General features: G+C 42.1%; 1 protein-coding gene across 2 annotated transcripts in view; it reads right to left on the bottom strand.

Moving 5' to 3' along the window:
- The window catches only part of nlgn3a (neuroligin 3a), a 121840-nt gene that overhangs the window by 23589 nt on the left and 71623 nt on the right, over positions 1 to 26628 (bottom strand). For both annotated transcript variants that reach the window (XM_079669042.1, XM_079669043.1), the window contains one exon: positions 24698 to 24883. In XM_079669042.1, the coding sequence (XP_079525168.1) occupies positions 24698 to 24883 (186 nt within the window). The remainder of the gene's footprint in view (positions 1 to 24697; positions 24884 to 26628) is intronic.

Below are 26628 nucleotides of genomic sequence, written 5' to 3'. Positions count from 1 at the left end.
GACACTTAAATAAACGTTAGGGCAGCTTTTAAGTACTTTGCTGTAGTTCCCTGTAAAGTGTTTGATGGACAATTACAGTGTAGGCTGTCTTTTCTTTAGCTGACATTTGGTTTGTTCAGTAATGCAAAATCTACGAATAGAGACATTATTATCAAAGTACATTTTTTCAATTATAGCAAAGCAAGGAGGACATCACAGGGCAGCAATATTCTCTTTGCCGCATACCTTTTTCCTTTGTCAGTTCCCTGTATTATTTGGGAACTCATCTGTGCAGTCTCATGACTACACAGGCATCCACACATACAAAATGAATTGATTCCTGTCCTCCTCACATCTTCCCCGCCAAACAGAGAGAAACAGAGAGCCTGCACTGTGATTTTTTTTCCATTTGCACTCATGCATGTGTCACTAATGCTGCAGCCTCTGAAAAGCAGAGAATGCTATCTCCGTGTCCTTCTACTGCTAGCTCTCTTAGTGCTGTGGCATTCGAGGCGGTATTCGGCGAGCTCACACCACACTGCAGCAGTGCATAGATTGGCCCGATAGCTGTGTACGCAACAACAACACACACTGTCAGCAAGCCTTTACTAGGAGTCGATGTGGAAATGGGAAGAATAATGAGTTATTACGGGTTATCTGTGTGTATCTCCATGTCATGACTGTGTAAGCGGCTTGCTAATCTCATTAGATGGGACAAGTTGTTAAAGATGTTTTCTGATTTCCTCTCTCTTCTCCTACTGCGTCCACAAATAGATTTCAGATCAGTGTGCTGAGAGGAAATGATTAGCGCCTTTAGCTCCCAGAGATACTGGATTTCATAGGAGAATTGTGCATGTGGCTGCTATCTAGTAACAGTGCAAACATCTGACTCCTGTTGTTTCTAAAAATATGCTCCATGTTTTACACCCAAATCTGCATTGTATAGCAGCCCCCAAAGCTTAGTTCCTTTTTATATATGCAGCCAGTATGCGCTCACTTCAACAAAGCAAGTCTCCACAAGTACAAATCAGATGTAAAGTATGTCTTGCATGGGAGGGTCCAAGATATAAGTCACACACAAACATGACAATCCAGCCATGAAATGTGGAAGGATGGGAAGCTTCTATTCTTGGCGACATCTTGCCTTTGACAGCCAGATGGGATGGCTGAAAATCATTTTTGGGCAAATTAAAGCCACGGAGAGGGCGCAGTTGCATTTGTGACAGACAAATTATCGCGAGGGGTGTACACCCTCCAGGGGGGAATCAGAGGGATTCATAGCAAAAGGGAAAGAAAGAGTGACAGAGAGGGGAGAGAAAGGGAGAGAGACCTCGGACTAAGTGCCTAATTCTTGCAGAAACAAATGTGCTGTGAGCTGTTAGGGTACGAGAGGTGACACTGGGATGGATACGCACATCCCAAACTAAAAGCAGATGGTGGGTGGAAGCTTACTGCTTAGCCTGGCTCTTTTCACACTCTTCAAATTCAGAAGATCACTAGCTTACAAGCCTTTTGAGTCTGGTTCACAATAGGATATGTCCCCAATTACATCTGATTGTAGCTTACATACAAAGACAAAACAATGTGCGTGGTGTTCATGCACACGCACAGCCTATATGTGTTGGCTAAGATGCTTCTGTTAAATATCAACGGTTTCTCCAGGGGAGTCCAAGCCTACTATAGAAACACAAAACATACCTACAGGCTACATGGAATAAATGTCTACTATAAAACACCCACGTAAGTGTTACCAGCGTGCATGCACATGCACAAACTAACACACACTCATAATTCAGGAAGCTCATTAGGCATCACACACAGAGCACCTCACAGGGGGCAACACTTTTTTTTCCCCGGACCAAGAACATAAGCAACTCTTTGAAACTAAACCGCCATTAATGAATCAGAACCGGAAGATACATTAGAAAGAGAATACTCCCCTGGAAGCGCTTTAATTCTCGCTCCCCACTTGGAATTACAGTGCTGTTCCTAATAGAGAGATTCCTCCTGTTTCTGACGCCTTTAGGGTCAGTGGTCACACCAGCAGCAGCAGCGTCCGAGCTGATTAACTATTGTGCAAAGCATGAGCGTGCCAGGCTGGGCACATGCTCCCACAGTGTAAACATATTCTTCTAGCTGTGCCTATGTCACTCTGTGCGTTCCCCTCTCACAGTGTCTGACACCACTGTTCCCGGCTTGGCCCATTGTGCCAGTAGCCCTGCAGCCAGCGGCCACACAGGCTTGCTCTAATTCAAGCCGGCACACCATGCATACAGCGGACAAAAATAGGATGGATGTGCGTCGCCTCGCCCTCATTCTTGGGAACACATTAAGGATTGAGAGCGAAACTCAGGCCCGGGACGGCAGGGCGCTCAGACTGTGACCTCAGCACCTGACTGTGGAATTACCTGCCCAGAGGAATGCTGCTGTGTTTGTGCGTTTATTGAGTGTGTGCTTCTGTGGCCTGTATACTGTGCACTGAGAGAAACACAGGGGGGGGGGGGGGGGGGGGGGCGGGTTATAGCAGCACTGTCACAACAGCCCATCCCTGGAGAGCACTATGTCTCCCTTCCCTGCCTCATGCTGTAAACTGTAACCTCCCATTGAGTCAATTACTGTGGCAGACTCTTTAGCCACCATGGCCACTTACTGTAAGTGGACGTCTACACAATTGGGTTATGACATGTCCTACTGTATGTCCACTTGGTAGCACAGGTTCCCAGAAAATCTACTACAACAAATGAAGTCAACTGGAAATCCCAACAATTAGGAGCAATTTGTGCAGCCGATCTGAACTCAGCATTCAGCCACTGAGCATCGATCTGCTGCAAAATGTATCTAAATCAATCAACTCTAATGTTTTTATTTTGATTAGGAAATACACTGAGATGTTGACGTCAGTGATAGAGATTAAAAATGTGTTGAGCAAAGTGTTCATCGGACTGAGATCCGTCATTTCTGCCTTCTCGGAGCAAAAGCGTGCTGGTTACACACTTTGTGCTGCAAACTAGAAAATAAATCTTACCAGGACAAACAGACAGACATATGGATGAAGTAAGCTGTCTACATCTATTCTCATTGTGTAACAGACAGAGAGGGAAGGGAGGGGGGAAATGGGGAGGTCATGAGAGGATAGGAGAGGAAGGGGAAAGAAATAAAAAAAAAGAGGAAAAAAGCAAGACTCAAAAATCCTCAGTGGGTGCTATTGTCCCTGGAGAGTATTCATGGCAGGGAAAGGCTCTCTGCATAAGAAAATGGCACTCTGCATGCTAACTGTGACTTTGCATTCATTGTGAGGAAACAAAGGCATCTCAATGCATTTGGTGACTCATGCAACCATTTTATCTCAAATATGCGCTGTTCTCCAGCTCAATACAAAGGCTGTGAAATTATTTTCTTATTCTGATGTTGTTTGAATTACATTTCTGAACACCAAGATAATTCTATAAAGAAATATATACCACATATTCATTACTCAAACTGAAGACAACTTCTTCCAAATTAGATTTGACAGATCGAATCAACGACAATTTCATTTCTATTAACAACGAGAAATCTATAAATGTTATTTGGTTTGTCAAAGTGCTGTCGGTAGTTTGATCCTGTATGACAGTGTAAGCCCTTGCAGTGGAGAAACAACAGTTTTGTGAGCTAGTTTATGGCTAAAAGGCTTTGATGGCTTTCGGGAACAGTTTGCTCAAAGCATTTTCATTTAACTATATTTTGCGCAGCTCTGCCACCCCTCTATAGGGTCATATTGGCTTATGATGCTCTGCAACTGTGAGTAAATATAAGCCAGTGTATTAGATCTGGGGCCTGAGATGAAATCTAATTTCTGGGAGCTCAGAGAGAGAGATTGCTTGCCGATACGCATCCACATTTTCCAAGGCCACATCTGGCAGGCCCTATCAAATATACATGGACCTGAGGAAATCATGATATGGCTGCACTCCCATTATTTCCTCAAGACTACAACACATTATTGTGCTTTGTGGGGTGTTTCCTACCAACATTGACATTTACTTTGATATTTACAAACCATGTTCATATAAACATGCTGTGACACCTGTGTTTTTGTATTACTATTTGCCAATGTCTTACTGCCAAAGTTACTGTCTGATCACATGAGGATATCAATTACGAAAAGTATATTGTAATGAAGGCAATAAAGCGTGTAGATGACTTGGCTGATATTGAGAAGTGACCGTTAATTTCAGTCATTGGGGTAGCCAGCAGATAACAGATTGATAGTGTCACAAACCGTAATGGACAAGTAATTAATATATATTGCACAGACTCCATTTGGGACACTAATGTATCATATTGAATTTCAGATTACACAAAAAATAACAGAGTGACAGTAAACATCTCAATGTCTGGCACTGGGTCAACATAATTTCAGAGCAGCAGGCCTAACAAGGACTATATACATTCCCCTTTCACAGCAGCACTCCAGCCGTTTTCAATTTTGGCAGTACATAATGCAGTATATATTTTCTTTTACCTTCGGTCCTTTCTGTCATACTCTGAAAAGACCAAATTGGTAGTGGTGGACAGTTTCTTTATCACCTCAATACCCCAAACATTGTGTTGGCTGCTTACATAGAGGAGTGCTGGTGCAGGGAGTAAAACGGAGAGTGACAGGCGGAGGTCCCGGCGCAAGGGCAGAGAGCTGTGAGCCGAGTTCTGGTGAGGATCAGTGCCCCCCCCGCCCGGGCAGCCTCATTCACTATTCTACATGAGTGTGTACGCATACCGCCCATGCTATCTAGCGTCATTCTGTTTGCTTACATTGTGTGTGTCCCTGTGCGTTCAAACTCGCCTGCATTCAGGTGAACGTTCCTTGCTGCTTGTGTAGCTGTGCAAATGCATCGCCGAGGTAAGAAAAGATTTCAATAGTTGTCTTTCCACCTCAGCGGTCACACTTCAGATCAGTCTTTTACATTCAAAAAAGGCAGTCGGTAGTGGAGGAGAAAAAATAAATGAAACAAATATATATATTACAGTCGTGTGAGAGAGCGCACAGGTTCCTTTCTTATGTTTTTGTCCTTTTTTCCATGGTAACATGCCTGTCAATGCAATCGGTTGGTTTCCATATCCTCCTCTATATTCGCTCTGTTGTGTCTCTTGCTGCCAGTGCCAGCAGGCACACAGCTGTAGCCACATGAAATTCCCTGGGGTGTGAGAGTATGTGGACTAACATGTACACATGGACATGTGAGTCTGTGTGTGTGTTTGCAGGGATGAGCCGAGCATGGGGGGAATATTTACACAGGCCAACCTTTAACGACGGTCAATCCCGCAGGCCTGGACCTGCTATAGCGGTGTGTGTGTGTGTGTGTGTTCAGAATGTGTATAGCGGTGTTTGTGCAGGATCGATTTGGGTCTGTGGAGATGAGTTATGCGTGTGTATGGGCGCGCGTGCGAATGTGTGTGTGTGTGTGTGTGACAGAGTGTGCTTGTCTATCAGTAAGGCTGCATGCTGGCACGCTCCACTTTCTCAATGTCAACCCAACACACATTCAACAGCAACTAACGTCAGAACACTTGACACATATCTCACCCACAGACATTCTTTCCCAGCACACATTCAGAGTGGCATTGGTAAGCCTATTGCCATTACTATAGAATGTGTCATTGTCGGCTCCCATCACCTCATAAAGAAATGACACACAGGTCTTGGGCTTCATTTTTTAAGACAGTGCGTAGGATCTAAAAAGTGGACGTGCGCAAAAAGCTGAAAATGGTGTGCTTCAAAATATAATCATATTTGGTACAGTCAATGTTTTTTTTATAAATCCCAGTCCACCTGGTAATGTCCGCACATGGATCGGTCTAATATCCCGCTGTCTACACGCCCACATTCAACCATAAAAAGGTTAATGCAAAGCACCTCATGAGTGTTGATGCATAGAAAGCAGCCTGCTGATCAATGGTTCTTTACAGTGAATCACGGCAAACAACCGAGAAAAAGGGCATTTTCTGACACAGAAGCACGACTCTAGGGATTCTGAAATCGGCTTATTAGTCATCATCACAAGCCAGGAAATCTTTGTGGTCCCCGAACACTCGTTCCCTCATCATTCTTCCATTCCTGTTGTCCTCTAGCAGTGGCAGAGTGTCCATCATGCAGCATTTTACCCCAGTATTTATATGTTTACAGCAATCACACTGATTACTTCACTACTTGCCAAAATGATTGCAACAATCAGTAATATCCCCCACCCTGGCATATTATTTAAACAATGGAAGTTTGATAGGGGAACACAGTTTGTTTGTTTATTTATTTATTGAATGTTTGCTATAGAATTAGGACTCTTAATAAGGATGTGGTATAATATGATAGCCGTTGTATTGCCAGACTTTGCTAATTCACACAATCCATATGTGCAGATGGTGAAGATGTGCCTGGTGATTGGAGATGGCAGAGCTTGTGTGGCAGCCACCGCTGTGCCTCAAGTAATTATATATTCACAAAAACGATTTAAATTCTGTTATGCAGTTCTTTGTTATTTATTTTTTTGCTACTCGGATTTCTACAACCAGTGATGATAATGTAATCAGTTCACCTCCTGTAGTTAACGTGGGTCAGGTGTAAAGGACTCAGTTATTCTCAATATCATAGAAAACAATCTAGTCTTTTCCTGAATCCTGCCATCGTCCTAGCATTATATCTTCTGCGGTGTAAACTGTCCGATCCTCTGCTGAGACAGCGCGGATGAAATATTGAACAGATTTTTGATTTGAGTAAGCAAATATCTTTTACAATTGCTTATGGAATAGCTGTGGCTCACTCACAAACAACACCGCTAAGCTGATGTGGGAGTAACGTGTGATAAAAAGAAATGAAATGTGTGAGAGGCATCATTATACTTAAACTCTCAAAATACATTTCTTAAATCAGCCTTTAATTAACCAAAACAATCTGCGTAACAAATTTCTCATCTACTTACAGTAATCAGGGCAGGGTTCACATACAGGTGCACACATTATCTCATGTATGTTTCCAAATATTTGTTTATAGATCACAACTTTTTATTTTGGGGGTGATAAAGCCTCTTTAAGAGCACGTTTTGTGCTCTAAGTAAATGTTTAACACATATGATCTTTTTGTACTGACAGGGTTCTTTATTTGTGACCCGCTCTATCGAAATCAGTCGGAAGTCGCAACGGCTCATTTCAACTTTAAAGGCCTTTTTCTCAAAATGATGACTCGGTGATAGTCATTATATAATGTGACATATTTTGCTTAATATTTAGAGTACAAAAACAATTCTGATATCATTAGAAAGCTAGGAATCTCCTCTTTCCAACAGTTGATACAACCCAAAATGTGTCTTCGGGTCAATGCGACTGATTTCGATGGAGCAGGTGAGGTTACATTTGTAATGACATTTTAACAGTTTATATAACCACTAGGTTTTTCAGAAGTAATGTGTTTTTATATTGTCATTGAACTCATTGTGATGTACATTGACAAAATCAACTAAAAAAAGGGAAGTTTTAGGAATAAAATAGGACAGGAACTTCTGATTTTGGCAAATCAAGCCAATTAAATATCTGACAAGTCGAGGCATTTCATCAAATTGATGCAAAGGTTTTATAAAATTCCAATTTGACAGAAACCATTCCTGCTTACTGATTTGCAACGCTGCCCATAATAGTAAAATAACAGTATAGGATCTCTGACAATTTGTCAAACAGTCTGTTTCCCAATCTAATTTAAAAGATTGATATTAATATATGTATCTTACCTAAAATAACGTATTTATAACAAACTGTCAAAAGGGAGCATTGTTTTATTATCCTGTAGTATTATTATTGAGAAAATACGTATTCTGTGTACACTTTTCCCCAGGGTATATTTCCACATGACGGCAGAATCTACAGTTGCTGTCATTTACTGTAAATAGCTTGGAGCATATCAGTTCTGCCTCACATTGACTCCCCCCACGTGACGCTGTGCACACTGTCTGCCTGTCTTCCTGTATGGGGAATGTTAGGAAGTGGCCAGTGTTTATTCAATGAAGTACCTCCATGGTAACATGTTTTCCTGTTTGGATTTAAATCAAACATAGGCCACCCTTTTTTTTCGTGCCAGGGATGTGTTTTGGCTGTGACAGGGGAGTGCAGTTTTTGGCTCTGATCTTCAGCTGTTCCCATCAACACCATCAGATATTCACAGCGCCATCTCTGATGTCGCAGCATTCCCTCCTCCTCGCCAGCTTCATCAGTTTTGACACAGAGAAATAGACTGGTGCTTTTGGGTTACTGACAAATTACGTGAGCACAATCTACAGTGTATGAATAATTTAACACTGTGCCACTTCGGGGGGGAAAGGAAACCCACGCACCAAATTAACCACTTCTTTCTTTAGGGTTTGAAGCAGGAGGTATCATGTTTCTGTCCTCTGGGATTTTGTAATCTTGTATCTTTCACTATCTCTGCGATCGAGAACCATGTTTTTGGTTATCACAGACGCTGGTGGCTGTCTCAGAGGAGATCTCAGGTACCCATACACCCCCCCCCCCCCCCCCCCCCCCCCGGTCTTTCCCAAGAAGTCAGGGTGAGAAGTCAAGGTGGGCTCGGTATGTAGTCTATCCAAACAGGGAGGGTTTATTCTGTACAGTGCTTTAAATGAGACCAGAGGGAGAGGAGGAGTAGTGAAAGCTGGTCGGGCTGTAGCACAATGGCGCTGTTTCCCATCCAGTCTCCCTCCCCTCTCCTAATGAGCATTCTATTAGCAGCAAGGGGACGGATTTAGGCAGTTAGGCATACGGAGAAGGCTGGCTAACAATGCAAGTTGTTAGCTAAACAGCTGTTCTCTCTCTGCTGCCACCTCCCATCCCCGGCTAATGAAGCCCTCACCGATGAGTAGGAGTCCCGGGACATGCCTGTGAACAGCCACAGACAGGGAATCTCAGTCACTCATAGGCCTAATAAAACATCTGTGTGGAGGACAGCTTCACCAATAGGACAGCCAAACCTCCAATTAGATAGTGGCTCTGAGGGAAACCCTAAGAATAGCACATTGGGCGAGTGCAGACATTTTGATGAGCACTCTGGGCTTTGCTGTATTTGGAAAGCAAACACTCGATTGCATTGTTTTTTTCTCCAAGTGGAAACACAGCAGAAGCCCCGATGCCTTTCATAATGGATAATAACAGATCACTCGGGTGATTTTTGTGAAAAGTTTCATTGCTACATTTGAATTATCCTCTACAGTGTGAGTAGTTTACTCAGTGGTGGGCATTGATCAATATTAGTGGCTTGCCATATGGGTATGTCAACATCTGAAATATTGCGTTGAGGATGCGCGCTCTCCAAACAGCCTTCACTTTAACAAGGATTCCAGGAGCGATGCCTATTTTTCATTAAATCAAAACTTGATACGGCATTATGTTTGTGAGCAAAAAGCAGCATTTATTTTGGTTAAATGTCGAGTCTGTCAGAGACGTGAGTGTCTGACAATGGCCCAGGTCACCTTCAAATGATACATGCGTCAATGTTTAGGAATTTTGTTTTCTTTTTGTTGAGCACTTTAGCTGTCAAGGCTGATGCATGCTTTAACACTGTGACTGTCTGACACACCGTCTGGGGTTTTGTAATGCAAATAGCTCTGTTTAAATAAAAGCTACGAGCCTTTCAGCCCACAACTTTTCTTCAAAGTGTGTTTTCTGAAGCTTAAAAGTTCCTAAAATAAGACCAGCCCGATTCTGAGCATTTATATAATTACACAGCTTTTCAACAAGGGACATTTGATAAATGATTTCATAAAAACACTTAATCACTTAGTTTTGGATTTATCGTTATGGATTTTTCTTTTTACGGAAGACTCCAAAAAGCCACTGCAGTTTAAGGCTGGATTACAAAGCTTTTAAAAAGGGATAAGATTGCACCTGAGCCGGAAAAACAGATAGCTTCTGGGCAAGAAGTAAGTCTCTGGCATGCAGCGTTCCAGAGTACATGGTAGCCTATATGAAATACTTCTGCTGAACCCCATAATATTGTAGGCTAAAAGTGATATATTGGTGTCGATGTGTTATAGTGTAAAGCACATTGGTCGATAAGCATGGGAGACGGATTGAATAAATAAATGCATATTTAAAAAAATAGTAAAATAAAATACAAATGGTTCTGTTTGTTTATTCCCCATAACCTCTAGTAAAGCCATCACACAAATGCATTATTGATGTGCCTGTCAACACAAACAATGAAATGACATTCTGGGGGACAGTTGTAGGGTAAGGTAGGACCCTGGCAGTCCAAGCATTACATCTAGAGCCTTTCTGAACACGAGACTGCACCAGAGTTTCTCATTCTGAAAGCCTACATTTATATTATGCAGCAATTAGCCAGGTGTGCTTGGGTGTGAAAATATACAGAGTTTGGAGTACTCTGCAATTTCTTTTTTTGTTCATTCTTCACACGGCTACGTCTGCCACTGTGTTGAATACTAAACTCGTGAACGGCTTTGAGGAAAATCTTTCCTTTTAGTGTTTGCTTTAATCTGCATTTGTTAGCTCATGGATATTGTAAGAGTCGCACTGGGACTTTTGTTTTACTCCTATATTCCTGTTCTAACCTTTTATCTAACAGATAGGAGCTTCACTGGTTTTTGATCCACTTCACTGATGTGCTTTGTCAGCAAACTATTCCTCAGAACTTCCTGCAGCTGCTTCAAAATAAAAGCCTTCCGGCAGCGTCATTCATTTTGTAGGAACCTCTTTCTTGTTGCTTGATCGTTTGTATGCCTGTATGTATACTTTTCTATTTCTGAAATAATATGGAACCAACACATCTTAATGATCGCTGACCCAAGCCTGGAAAAACATTAAAAACCTGTAGTGTAGATGATTTACTTGTTAACCGCTTCTTAACTATATATTTTAATGATATATGTTATTTTTGTTATAGAAATTAGACAATCGAGGTTTAAAATTATTATTTAAATGAAAAAGTTATTATGAGGGAATTACTCTGGGGATCATCAACTGCTTATAAACTGACCTAACTTAACTCGCACTGTCCTAACACATTTTCTCTATCTTCCATATAATTAGTAGCAAATTAAACACATATTTTACAGTAAAAGCATTGCTGTTTCAAAGAGATGATGAATAATTTATTTCTTTAAGCTTAAGAAAATGGCCACCATGTTCATACTTTTTAGTTTATAATGAAACCACACCAGGTCACGGAAAAAACTAAATATTCACAGAAAAGATACAAGGACGATACATTATTCTCAAATGGCTGCTCTGCTTTCTTTCCCCCAGATCAGATTCAGCAGTTAAAAGCATCAGAAACTTTTAAATCCTACACATGAAGGCTTTAGGGTGCCCTTGAAGGCTTTTTCAGTGTAGCAGCTGTAGCTAACCAGTCACTGGGCTAACATAGTAATATGAAAATGTAATGCTGGAACAGTTTTTTCGATATTTCTTTTTTGGTAGAAAATAGTGAGCTTTATATCTGACCTTAAAAAGAGTACACAAATCTCAAGAAGTAGCCCCAGAGGTGCACAGGTTCATTCTTTTTTCATGTTAAAATCCAACGCCTCTCTATGTCAGACAGATTCTCACCCCACTTTCAATTTGGAAAAGGTGTGAATGATTCACTGTCACACACGGTTGGATGATGTGTGGTGTTAGCTAGTTTTTTAAAAGCATAACGCTAGTGGAAACTCTGATCTGAGATGATACCTTTGTATTAACATGCATTTTTGAAGTGTCAAATTGCATTTGTGTATTTGCAGTCTTCAGCAACAGGTAACCTCCCTGTCCAGGTATTAACCAAAACAAGCTTTGTAACTTGACAACTTGAGAAATTGCCTTAAAATTGTGAAGTAGCCAATTTGCAATATTGTTTTGTGACAGTTGCATTTGCGAGTATCTCTCTTTTACCACTGCAAGGGATCTATAGAGTATGTTACCTCTCTAAGCTAAAAATCTATTACAGCCTTGCGGCCTGAAAGCTAAAGATTTACTCTTTTTGTCAGGTTGCACAATGTTGGCTCTTTATAGTGGAGGTTTCAGCTCGTCAGCATGTTTGCCGAAGTTCCTCTCATTGGGGATTTCATTGTGCTCAGACTATGCAAATTTCACAGTTAAGGCTAATGCATTTGCACTGCCCAGAATTGAACGTCTTGGTAGGCAGACTACAGCTTGTGACTGCGCGTGCACATGTTCACACACACAGTGGACAGTGAAAGTGTGCACTTAAAGCACATCAAGTCAGTGACCACGACCCAGGTGGCATACATGAATTCCATCCTTTATATCACATTGTTACAGTAAAGGCTTGCAGTAAGAACATCACACAAGCTTTGTCGTACAGCAAAGTAATTGGAATGATGTTTTTCCTATGCGACACTCCTTATCACAAATTCAAAAACAATTTTCTTTTCAAATCATTCTGTCTGTAAGCGCAGACTGTAGCAAGCAGGCTCTGTGTAAACTGAATGATATATTCCTGGAGGCCCATAATCATGCAGTAAATATTTTTCCTCTCTGTGCAGATGAAGCGGTTTTACCAGAATTAGTGTGCACAAAGCCATACCTTTCCTATTTCAAAAGTAATTCAGACGTTTCAGAAACTTCATATGACACAGTTTGAAACAGCAGTAATGTTCCCTTTCTGCTGCAGAAGATGTAAATAAATCACATGTTATCAAAACCCGTGTGGCTTCATAGCAGCTCCACAATATATTTTATATTCATGGAGAGACAACGAGTGCTTTTCTCTTAGCGGGGATAATCAGATGTATGGAAACTGAACGACTGACCCAGCTAGCCGCGGAGGTGAGCTGTCAGTAGCAACAAGCAAACACAGAGCGCTTGTGGTCATTGCTAAAGGGCAAAGTTCAGCTAATTACAGCATGGTTGTTCATCTGGCAGACAAACGGGGAAACAGTCTATTTAAAAACACATTTAGGCAGCCGTGTTGCCTAGTGCAGAATGCCCTAATAAATAAACACATACAATTCTGTGCAAAAAAAGAAACAAATACAAATGTGCAGTGAAGTAAACAAAAACCGAGAACAGACTGTACAAAGGAAAAGATGGACCGACATAATGAAATGTGAAAACAGCGAAAGGGATACTAGTGAGTGGTGGCAGGAATTGGGCCAATATGTGTGGAACAACAGGGAATAAAGGGAGGGTGAGAGATAGAGAAGGTGTGAGAGGAGGAGAGAGGTCAGTGGAGATGGGCGGAGGAGGAGGGGGAGAGATGAGCCCCCAGTGCTCAGCTGTCAGTGCTTCCTCTGCAGGTGGGGCAGGAGGAGTGCCAAGTCCCTCTCTCCCACTCACACAGACACCCATGCATCACTCTATAATGGATGCTTTACACTGGTGCCAGAGAGAGAAAGACTGAGGCAGAGAGAGGGAGACATGGTGAGAAGACGAAAGAGAGACATGGAGGAGGGTGGGTACTGGAAAGAGAAAGAAACTGCTATGAGGAACAGCAAAAAGGAGCCAAGGAAAATGCCTCAGAGATTAAGGCAGTGGAGTCGAGGTAGCAGACAGACAGAAAGACAAACAGAAACCTCCATCAAGTCATTAGACCAATCAAGAGAGGAAACAGACGAGACAGTCTGGGAGCAATATGATGCAGCTATTGGTTTAATTGATCCAAAGCCTAACAGGATCAAAGAACGGCGGGGAACAGCCCGGAGCAGCCAGCATCCCCCCTCCGACATTCTGCTGTCACTGTTCATTAGGAGGTGTATGAATGCGCCCTTGACAATGATTTATCAAGAATGATTCATAGATGGCATCTACCTGAACTAATGACTTTCCGGCGTCTTCGCTGGGGATTGCGGGTCATCAACAGATGACATATTCTGTAGTCACCTCGTTCATCAGCTGCGATTAGATTCCAATAGCAATTTCAGCGATACATCACCAGATGGGCCTTATTGTATTGTCTTGGAGAATATTGCTGAGACAGCCCATGTGTGCCACATGTCGCTCAAGCTGCTGAAGCCCATTTGTACGGTTGTGGATCCGAGGCTATAGGTATGCAATGCTCTGAGCTATTACCTTGGTTGATGGAGGCATGGATTTACTAAAGTACTCAATTATCCCCTGCTTCTTTTTCTGACCTGCTGCTCGGCTCTTTAACACCTATAACTCCACGCTTTATAGGCTCAACTACCTGCTGCAAGCAGAGACAGACTGATGGCTGGACTACCTGAATGAACTGCGGGCCATTTGTCAATTCTTCATTCCTCGGCTCTCTTCTGGCTAGGGATAGGTAAAGCTACCTCACTCTGATGGACAGCCCTACTGGATATTATTTTCTAGAGTGTTAGTTAAAAGTGGCTATCTGACCTCAGCAAAGCCATCTTTAACCCAATAACACCCCTCCCCCCCCACTTTACTTTGCAGGGCCTTCTCCTTTTTTCTTCAAAACTTTGGCTTCATTTTCTCTTTGCTATGCTGAGTAGTGAAGAGAATAAAACCTATTACCTGCCTGAATTAGGCCCTTTCCAATTTATTATGAATCCAAAAGGGTTCAACACCTTTTAGAAGCAAACCTCCATCTTTGTTTTGTAAAAGAATAAAGCCATTTATTTGGTTTTTCTCTGCTATACAAAGTCATACACACTGCCGTTCAAAGAGTGACTGAAAAATGCCACATAGGCCACTTGTTAAAACCGGTTTGCTTCTTCCACACAATGACGTCCACACTATATGGCAGACAACAAAGCCGAGTAATCCGCGTAAATAAATACAAGCATTCTTGCTCCACAGAGACGGCATCCCCCTGGTTTAATTATCGCTCTTGTCAATCGAAGTGGAAGAATACGGCACCTGACAAGGAGCGTCCCCATTCTCTCATCTCGCATAGCCCTTTTTCACACCCTGAGATGCACAGACACCCTTCAGCAAACAGCCCAATCAAAGCTGGAGATGGAGGCATTCTGGTGCCCCAAACACCCAGGTAACTTTACAGTGTCGAGTTGCTGAATGCCTTTGACATCTCAGAAATAGGGTCTATTCAACTTCTGACAATTGTCCCTGGTTTTCTCAAGCACAAGGCATTTGCACAACAATGGCAGCTGACTCGTGTATGAATAACATCCCAGGGACGTGGTTATGCAGCTATCTTTCCTCCTGACTCCAATTCACATTCCAGCTCTTGCAAGGTGCCTTTATTTGACTACAGGAGAGGGATGGATGATACGGGATGCCCGAGCCCACAGAAATTAAGCGTGGATGGATCACACCTCCAGATCTGTATGGTGACAGCTCGGCACAGGGACATTAAAGAGTGCTCAGGCCTGTACGCCATTCCACATGGAGAACCTCCCCTGGGTCTCGTTTCAGGAAGGAAACCCACACGTGTTATTTTCAAAGGTCATAGCCAGATGTAACATTACAGTTAAAGCAGTGATGTAGTGTAACGCTGACCGACTCTTCATCTATATGGCCTGCTGGCTTCCTTCCCCACTCGGTGAGACAGGGTAATTTGGAGCAGCATTTACATTAGTCTGAGATTACCTGTCGATATCTCAACATACAGCAATGAATGGCTACACAAGTTTACAAAGCTCAACACATCTTCACAATTCCCAGCAGCCTTACTACAAAAGTAGTTGTGTTGTTCCCTTAAAGGAAAACTACGAGCCTGCATGTACATGGAACATTATTGTCAGAGCAGAGGTTAGGTGCTCACGGTAAACACAGGCTTTGAATCCCACAACGGCAGCACTGTATCAGCAAGATTGACAGAGGCAGATTGATCCGTGCTCTAATAAACATAGTTGTCAGTCTTATTTCCTTCCTCTATAGGCCCTTGTGGTAAATACATGCCAGAGACAGCACTGTAGCCATTTTCACTGATTTGTGTGGTGAATTCACAAGAGGGTCCACACAACACCTTACAAAGAGGTCTGTTACTAACCCACCTTGTAATGTTGTGCAGGTGAAGTCAATCAAAATGCACTGAAACAACCAACATATTAAGAGATTTAACCCTTTAATACACAACATGGGTCAAAAGTGACCCGAGTGAGTTTTAATTGTAAATATCTTTGGAACAATTTCTTTAACAATTCAAAATCCCAGTTATTCCTCAATTAACTTGTTTATGATCATCACAACTTCTTACTTTCATTTTTCCTTTCTTCATTTTGGAATTCTAAGGGACAACATGGGTAAAAAATGACCCGTATTGACCTACAATGTTATTTCATGCATGGCTGAGTGTTTCTTAGCTATATTTTGGGAAATTAATTATTTTAGTACTCCAAGTATTCATTTAATATCTCTTTTTGATTACCACAATCATTATTTTCATTCTCCCTTTCTTAATTTAGGAACTAAAACAGTTTTTGTATTTCTGCACCAAAAATTACCCATGTATGCAAGTGTGATAAAAATGAAAGAAATACATACTATAATAATACTTTTGTTATAAATAATCATTTTAGCAGTGATTTGGACCAAACATGTATTCACTATGGAATTTGATAGGAAGCTTTTATTTGTAAATAATTGCAGTTAGGAACATATTAACCGTGGACAATTTTTCAAATGCCAAACTTGTCACAACTCAACAGGCTGCTTTTGCACGACTGATTCACGTAAGTCATAGATATTTGAGATATTTGATATCTCGTGAAAGATAACTGTACATAATATTTGAACATTACCTGACCTTGTCATCCATTACTAGTGAGGAAGAGAGTTCATGTCTACAGTATGTCAAATTACACAGGAGGAACTGGCCAAATGCTGCTAGTGTACGATATTATTATTATACATCACAATGGACAACTTCTTCAACAGTATCCCTCTGGCTGAGAAGCTCCTTGAGAAGAACCTGACCATTGTTGGGACTCTTCGCCAGAACAAGCCGGACATACCACCTGTCATGAAGCCATCCAAATTGAGGGAGAAGCATAGCTCAGAATCTGCATTCAGTGGCAACATGACCATGGTGAGCTATGTGGCTGAGGTGCATAGTGCATACAAGTGGCCAAAGCTCTGCTGACTCAATAACTGCAGAGTTCCAAACCAGCTCTGGCATTAATGTATATACTAATATCAGCACCAAAACTGTGGGAACTTCATGGGTTTTCATAGAAGTCTGGGTTTGCCGAATGCCAAGAGAACGTTACCTGCCCGACTGCATTGTGCCAACTGTAAAGTTTGGTGGAGGAGGGATAATGCTATGGGGTTATTTTTCTGGGGTTGGCCTAGGCCACTCCGGTGAAGCGGATTCTTAATGCTTTATCTTACCAAGTCATTTTGGACAATTCTAGGCTTCAAACCTTGTGAAAACAATTTGGTGAAGGCCCTTTTCTGTTCCAGCATGACTGTGCCCCACAAAGCAAGGTCCATAAAGGAATGGTTGGATGAGTTTGGTGTGGAAGAACCGAGGTTGCGAGCCAGGCCCTCTCGTCCAATATCAGTGTCTGACCTCACAAATGCTCTCCTGGATGAATGTGCACAAATTCCCACAGACTGACTCCAAAATCCCAGAAGAGTGGAAGCTGTTATAGCTGCAAAAGGTGGGACCAACTTCAAATTAATGCCTGAGAATTTGGAATGGGATGTCATAAAAGCTCCTGTAGGTGTAATGTGTAGGTGGCCCAATACTTTTGTCTATACTGTGTATAAAGAGGCGCATGGATGGCACGCCCCACTTCCAAAAGCACATTAGCAATGGAAAGATGTGGGCTAAAAAGACTAAAATGCACAAATCCCCCAGCCACATGTATTGTTTGGTTAAATCACTGCTAAAATAATTATTTGCTGTATAACATAGTTATTATTATTATAGTATGTTTTCTTTTAATCATTTATAACATATTGGGTCATTTTTGACCCATGTATTCAAACTTGATGTAGAAGTACAAAAACAGTTTTATTTCCTAAATCAAGAAATGGAGAATGAAAATAATGATGTTTGGTGATCAAAAACAAGATATTAAATAAATACTTAGAATATTAAATGATTAAATAAATTGATTTCCAAAAATATAGCTAAGAAACACTCAGCCATGCACAAAATAACATTGTAGGTCAATACGGGTCATTTTTTACCCATGTTGTCCCTTAGAAGGGGTTTGCATAGCTTGTGGATCAATGGGTTGAATATAATATTTGAAAGAGTGAAGGATCATTCACCTCTCAATGTTTGCCAGTTTTGTAAAACCACAGAAAAACAGATATTTGATTTACTATATTATATTTGTTGACTTTTGCTTCAAGGAGCTACTAAAATAATCTTTTCATTATGAAAATAGTCACTTAGTTAATAATTAATTAAACCATAAAGGAAAGGAATTAGTTAAAAATTGAAATAGACTTAAATAAATGAAAACAACTAAATTAATGACACTTTATCTTCCCCAAAAATCTAGGTTTGAGAAGTGACACACGGAAATTAGAAAAAAAATATAAATAAATGAAGCCTGAAAGCACTGCTTCAGATGTCAGCATCTGAATCCGCTCTAACACATTTGATTTATATCAACACCTAAAGCCAGTTTATGTAATAGTAAAGCACATTTAGGATTGATAAAGCAATTGCTAGAATTTAATGAGGGGGCCAGTCAATTTCAATAATATGAAATATTCAGTCCAAACTAACAATTTAACATTTTACAAATTCTCATTTTGATGCTTATGATGACTATGAATATTTCCAAAATTCGTAATTCTTTATTACAATGCTTTTATCTATTTGTTTTTGTGCTTAAGTGTTTGTCTTGTTTACCATTCAAAGGAAGATGCGTAGAAGGTGAGAGGAGAAAGGTGTTTTAAAAGAAACAACAAAACCTGTTTCTGGGTGAAGTTTATCATTGAAACACAGACAACAACAGATGGTTGCAGACCAGTGCAATTGTTGTGATAAATGTATTAGGGATGAATAGCACTGAATAATAACAAGCTAAATATCCGATTTAAGTAAAAAGTGCCGCTCTAAATGTCTGGGGTATTATGGTTCTTTATAGTTTGTTAAAACTTTTATTTGACAGCCATTTTGCCTTCAGATGTTTCACTGACTGCACATACTTTATCAAATTTGGTCATAAAGGAAACCGCAGTTTGTGCCTTACTGTAATCATAAGTCCCTCTAAGAGACGTTCCAGTTTTTATCCAATCAGCTGGAGGAGACTACACTGAAACACATGAATTCATATGACTTCCAACTCACATCCCTTTCAAGACTGCATGAATCATTAATTTTAGTCCAAAATCCACAGCAGTATTTCACTACGAGAAGCCACCATGAATAAAGTTGACATTTTAGATTAGATTTGAGAAGAATTACCTGACACGCCATTTGATTTTTTCAATCTCTCTGATCCTCGATCTCTATACATCCCACAATGCACTCCTTCACTTAATCACCTCCTGTGCTATCCTTCACACTAAATGGATTCAAAACTTGTTACCCTTAGCTAAAAACCGAGCACCTGTCACGCTGCCCACTCGATACTCATGGTTCAAGGGGTTTCACTGTTTGCTCTCTGGTGTCTTGCATTAAAAAGCCTTGGTACTCATTGCACTGCTGTAATAAAACCTAAGCATTTAACATGCACATTTATGGTCCTCAATAACCCAGAAGTCTTAATAAAAATGAAAGCTGACATTGGCATGAAGGATCCTCCACACTAGCTGTCTTTAATGTCCAAGACGTTCCATTAAAAGGGGAGCACTTCCTCAGAAGTGGAGCTTTTATCCTGATTGCTTACAGGAAGAGAAGAGAAAAAAAGAAACCAAATGACCTTCAGCAGCTCGACAACTAGCCCTTCCCTTGTGTGTGCTCCGTGAAGAGAGGGGTCGGCGTGCACACTGATGCAGACACTTTTGCGTGGATACACAGTATGTTTTCTCTAAGTAGGTTGTGAATGGAGAAACAGATGTAACAACTGCGCTAAGATACATATGTACAAACCGTACAAACCCAGAGGTCTACGTCACAAGCTACTTGGTATTCTGTTCATGTGCAGAGAAGCTATCTCGCTTTTTATATCGTAATGATTATTAGGAGATAGGGAAAAAAGCCAAATCTGCATGTTCAATTAGTGCCTGCACGATGCCAGATAGATAATACATGGGACTGGCTAATGTCCTTGCTCATGAACTTCTTCAGCCGCTTTCTGTTTGAAGCTGGTGAAAAAGAAGATGGGGACATAGATTTCCCTCTTTGGGAACACAACTGTTGAGCTATATTTAATAAGCTGCTCAAAAACACTCTCCTGCCGAGAGGGACTGCGCTTTTAATGACCACTCTGCTTCCAAAGTCTCAGATGTGCGCCTAGATTGCTTGGCATATAGAAGACAAGGCAGCCATCTTATTAATAGCAACGTACCACACATGCTGCAGACTAGGGAGCAGAAACCCAGAGAGAGAGAGAGGGAGAGAGGGAGAGAGGGAGAGCGACACACTGGCACATGGAGAGAAAGCGTGTGTCCCTTGCATGCTTTTACTGTCTGTGAAGGCAGGGAGACAGATGGGTGCAGTGAGGAGGAGATTAGATGGAGGAGGCAGGGCAGGGACCGGGGTCTAAAAGATCTAGCCCTCACGAGAGGACGTCCAGGTCAGCATCCACGCAGGCCGGCGGGGGAGGGGGGGGGGGAGGTGATGGATGTACCCTGTGACTGGACCCCTCGGCACGCCCACATGGAGACGCCACCAAGGCCAGGCCAGAGGAGAAGGCAATCAAAGAGAGAGGCCGTAGGGCTAGGATGATATAGGAGGATCCAGCTTATTAAATAGGCTTCAGGAAGAGCATGGAGCATCCGAAGTAAGTTGTCACTATGCCACCAACAGGCATAAAAGGAAGTCTCTGTTAGATGGAGAGTCAATGCACTGTAGGCAGTAATGACAGACTGTGTACAGTAAGGGCAGGAATACTGTCATTAAATACACTGACATACCAGGGAGCTCCAGAACAACAGTGTGTCATCACTTGTTTACTTTTTCTCTTTTATACCTGGGCCTCGTTATCCTGAATCTGAGCATCAGGTGAAAGGAAATGTTTGCGAGTCATATTCTATGTTCATCATATCCGACCGCGTGCTACTTCTGAATTCAAACATGCCGAATTCAATAAGACACCAGAGTCTCTATATCTAGACGCTGCAATGAAGAACAAAATCAGGAAATGAATTTGGAACTATGACGCATTGTTTACAATCTTTTTTTCCTGACTTAATTTTCATTTAGAGAGCAAAGTAGAAACCAGTCTGCTAACGTGGAGATGAGATGATCACACAACTCCATTATTAGAGGTCATCTGAGACCAGGTGTGCTCATGCCACAGTATGTACTGTAATTCACTTGATGATAGATTTTAACATCAATTTTCACACCGCCATGCAGACCCAGACACTTTGATTCCTTTTTTGTTTATTTCGTAGTCTTGGCAACAAGAACATCCTACATGCTTTTACCTCAGCAGTTAAGACTATAGGAGAGGAGGAGGAGGGGTGGTACAGCGGCGGTTGTGAAAGCAGGTGCGAAAATACATTTTTTCACTCGGATTTCCTGTCACATCATGCAGCCCACTCCAGTCCTAAACTTTATATAATTACAACAATCTGTGCTCTGAGAGAGACTGTGTGAAATCTGATTGCCATTGGTAACGTTCGCAGCAAGAGTCCTAGCCTGATAGAAGGCTTCCTGTTTCAATTTCCTTGGATCCCTCAAATTTTACTTCCTTTTTTTTTTTGTATCCCATCAGTGGGGCATACATTTCCATTCAGGGGAAAAAACAGACCCGGTAATATCCAATTTACTGGGAGGCAGAGGAGATGGTTTCACTGGCAGTATAATAACATGCTACATGAAGCGTAACATTATAGAGTATGAATAAAAAAGGCATTTATGGTAAAAATTCAATCCAAAAGCAGTCATCATTCATCGGAGGAAATCAAGGCAATTAGTAACACTTTAATGCAAATTGGAGAATGCAAAACACATCACAAATCCCTGGCACTGCAATAGGGACCGGAGAAGAGGAGTTCAAATGACCTCTTTTAAATGCACGTCAGTCTAATATCAGAAATCTGAGAACACAGATTCTACTCTCAGATGTGTGTGTGTATGTTAATGTGTGTGGTGGTCGTGCGTTAGCCACCTAATAGCTTCTTGACCACAATATTGCCTAAGACCAATCATTATCTCGTGCAAGAGCGATTGCTTTAATGTTATTCACTTGCATTTAATGTAGAGTAAAAGCCCTGTGTTACATTTGCAACCGTCCGTGTCAAAAGCAGCATGTTTGTGGCTTGTGAACGTGTTCACAAGCAGGCTGTGAGCGTGGCTGAATGTAAAGATTTCTCATTTGGAATATTACATCCACGTAAACACAGCAGGAAAAAAAACAGCATGCTATACAACAGCACCTCAATATATTAATAACCTGTCATGTACCCACTGCTACTATCAATTAAATGCAAAACAATCAGCCGGCTTTTTTAACGGCTGGTTGAATACGTGACTGAGTGTAATTACTCCAGGTCAAAGATGATGCTGTGTCCTTTTGGCTCTGCAGGGTGCACCTCATGGACGGAGCTAAAAAGAATCACTTCATGTATGAACTTAAGCAATAACACGAGGGATGTTTATCACATGTCCAGGTTTAGTATTAAAGACTTGGTCGAGACGGGAAGTTAATCATCATGAAGTAGCACTAAGGTAGCCAGCAGATAAACAACATTGCTTACAAAAGAGAACAGCGTGTGTGTCATTTAGCATGCCACCGAAAAGCTCTCACTGGCACATCATGTCCCTTTTTATCTACGTTACAAAGACACATTATACCTACAGTGGGGCAAAAAAGTATTTAGTCAGCCACCAATTGTGCAAGTTCTCCCACTTAAAAAGATGAGAGAGGCCTGTAATTTTCATCCTAGGTATACCTCAACTATGAGACAAAATGAGAAAAAAAAATCCAGAAAGTCACATTGTCTGATTTTTAAAGAATTTATTTGCAAATTATGGTGGAAAATAAGTATTTGGTCACCTACAAAAAAACAAGATTTCTGGCTCTCACAGACCTGTAACTTCTTCTTTAAGAGCCTCCTCTGTCCTCCACTTGTTAACTGTATTAATGGCACCTGTTTGAACTCGTTATCAGTATAAAAGACACCTGTCCACAACCTCAAACAGTCACACTCCAAACTCCACTATGGCCAAGACCAAAGAGCTGTCAAAGGACACCAGAAACAAAATTGTAGACCTGCACCAGGCTGGGAAGACTGAATCTGCAATAGGTAAGCAGCTTGGTGTGAAGAAATCAACTGTGGGAGCAATTATTAGAAAATAGAAGACATACAAGACCACTGATAATCTCCCTCGATCTGGGGCTTCACGCAAGATCTCACCCCGTGGGGTCAAAATGATCACAAGAACGGTGAGCAAAAATCCCAGAACCACACGGGGGGACCTAGTCAATGACCTGCAGAGAGCTGGGACCAAAGTAACAAAGGCTACCATCAGTAACATACTACGCCGCCAGGGACTCAAATCCTGCAGTGCCAGACGTGTCCCCCTGCTTAAGCCAGTACATGTCCAGGCCCGTCTGAAGTTTGCTAGAGAGCATTTAGATGATCCAGAAGAGGATTGGGAGAATGTCATATGGTCAGATGAAACCAAAATAGAACTTTTTGGTAAAAACTCAACTAGACGTGTTTGGAGGAGAAAGAATGCTGAGTTGCATCCAAAGAACACCATACCTACTGTGAAACATGGGGTTGGAAACATCCTGCTTTGGGGCTGTTTTTCTGCAAAGGGACCAGGACGACTGATCCGTGTAAAGGAAAGAATGAATGGGGCCATGTATCGTGAGATTTTGAGTGACAACCTCCTTCCATCAGCAAGGGCATTGAAGATGAAACGTGGCTGGGTCTTTCAGCATGACAATGATCCCAAACACACCGTCCGGGCAACGAAGGAGTGGCTTCGTAAGAAGCATTTCAAGGTCCTGGAGTGGCCTAGCCAGTCTCCAGATCTCAACCCCATAGAAAATCTTTGGAGGGAGTTGAAAGTCCGTGTTGCCCAGCGACAGCCCCAAAACATCACTGCTCTAGAGGAGATCTGCATGGAGGAATGGGCCAAAATACCAGCAACAGTGTGTGAAAACCTTGTGAAGACTTACAGAAAACGTTTGACCTCTGTCATTGCCAACAAAGGGTATATAACAAAGTATCGAGATGACATTTTGTTATTGACCAAATACTTATTTTCCACCATAATTTGCAAATAGATTCTTTAAAAATCAGACAATGTGACTTTCTGGATTTTTTTTTCTCATTTTGTCTCTCATTGAGGTATACCTAGGATGAAAATTACAGGCCTCTCATCTTTTTAAGTGGGATAACTTGCACAATTTGTGGCTGACTAAATACTTTTTTGCCCCACTGTACATGTTCATTCTTGACATAGAGAGAGAGAGAGAGAGAGAGAGAGAGAGAGAGAGAGAGAGCAGACGAGGTATAGTACATCAAGACCCACATGTGGTCTGAAATCTGCCGAGAAGTTTCAATTTCCGGATGGTAATGAATATCACAATCATTTAAATGCAAACATCTGCTTCTTTCGTCATGCTGTGCAGTACAGTAGAATACATTACTCAATAACTCTTGAGCTGCATCGCCAGTTTCTAATATTAAGCAGCCTACACACTAGCAGGCATGAGCTGTTGTATCCCCACCCAGCAATTCCTCCTACATCTCTGCCGTACTTTACCTTCAGAGTGGTGGGAGAGGGTGAGCAGGCTGACGCAGGAAGCTCCGATCCCAGAACCGAACACAGTGATGCGGTTGGAGTCTCCTCCGAAGAAGCCGATGTTCTCGCTGATCCACCTCAACGCCTGGATCTGGTCCAGGAGCCCGTAGTTCCCTTTAGCAGCCTGGTCACCAGTACTGAGGAAGCCTGTAACACAGATATTACATCATTAAAAAAGTCACCTCAATGCATACAGTGATTTGCCTTCAAACTAAATAACAATGAAAAAAGGTAGTCTGCAACTTTCATATTAAATATGCCACAGATATTCACCCTCCCTGTGCTCCTGCAGCATAAAAGGTTATCCGCAGGGACTAACCCCTGCTCGATTTGGTCAGAAGAACTGTCACGCCGGGTGACAGCAGCGCTGAAATCATGGCTTATTGGATGATTCGGCTATTGGTAAAATAGGAGTATGTGTGACCACATGTCATCTGCACCTTATGGGAAATCAATGGCATGTCTCCCCGGGTGAGCACCCATCATCGGATATATTGAGCAGTGCTGATGGAAACCACAGGAATCTATGAAAACTCCACAGAGGGGAGAGAAAAAGACGTGATAATAAGATTTACAATCATTTTGATGCTGCGAAACCCTCCATATGGATTGCAATATCCTATCAGACACCACCTTCCTCTGACATGCTTCGGTGTTTCCACTCGGAACAACACATACTTTCAATCTAACCATTCACAAAAGGCAGCATCCGTGTGCTCTTTCCTCCCTTGTCTGTCTTATCAGCTATATGATGCCTTGAGTTGGACAGTGGGTCTCTTATGGGCGCATCAGAGCTCAAGTTAACACACCACCTTCTCCCAGCTGCTCTCCAGGGCCTAAACCCAGCTGAATGATGGGTAATGGAGAGTCGTGGGAGAAGATCAAAGGCAAGCAATCCATGAAGTTCCCTCGGTGGACTCAGTGTCCATCAAACCCCTGAACATTCATGCGAGGTGACAGCTAGAAGATGTGCGTGGAAACCAAGACCCCATTTCCTCTCTTTAACACTTCACATGCAATAAATGTGTTGGTGGTAAATGCTTGCCAGCCTCCAGTGATGCTCTTTCAGCAACACAGCATTGTTTCTAACATCTATTTCATGGTCTATGCCTCCATATAATGATGAGCTCTGTGTTTAAGTCCTAAGGGGGGGAAAGGGAATAGTTTTGATATCAACCATGCAGAAATAAATAAATAAAAGTGTGTTTTTTGACTCTGGTCAGCAGCAGCGATGCTCACTTTAGATACACACTGATTAGAAAGCAGCTGCTCCGGGCTAATGTATGAACAAAAAAAGGATGGCATGTCCACCAATCCTGATTGTCTCTCTTTGTGTGAGTCTACAGAGGGCACAGGCCCCTGCCCCACCCCCGACAGCACACCCGCCTCGCACCGAGTGCCTGTTGGCAGTTACAAAGAGGGGAAAGGCCAGGCCTGATCATCGATAGGAGAGAGGCGGTGGCAGAGGAAGCAAAGCAGGAGACAAATGGATCAACAGATGGTCTCCTTCAGACGCATCCCTGAGGATGACAGAGCAGCAGGGCACACGCAGAGAGAGAGAGTGAAAGAGACAGGCAGAGGAACAGAGAGGCACGCAGACAGAGAGGGAGAGGAGGACTCCAATTGAAGAGCTTTTCCTTTCCCTCTCGCGGCTCCTCCTTGTGTTCCGTCATAACTAAAGGACAACAGCTTTTACAACCCTCTCCCGGGTGCCGTGGAGAGAGAGGAGACGTGACTCTCCCAGAATAACCCTCATTTGCAAGGGTTCATACTTCACCAAGTGTATGTCACATGGGTTAGGAAATGTCAGGAGAATGGCATGTGAAAGGGATTCTGTGCAACCGTTAGCCTAATTGAAAAAATATATAGCAAATGTTACCCATTTGGCAATG

The sequence above is a fragment of the Notothenia rossii genome, assembly GCF_949606895.1.
Source record: "Notothenia rossii genome assembly, chromosome: 3".
Taxonomy (NCBI): domain Eukaryota; kingdom Metazoa; phylum Chordata; class Actinopteri; order Perciformes; family Nototheniidae; genus Notothenia; species Notothenia rossii.
The sequence above is the reverse complement of the archived record's forward strand: the minus strand, read 5'-3'. Positions and strand labels throughout refer to the sequence as shown.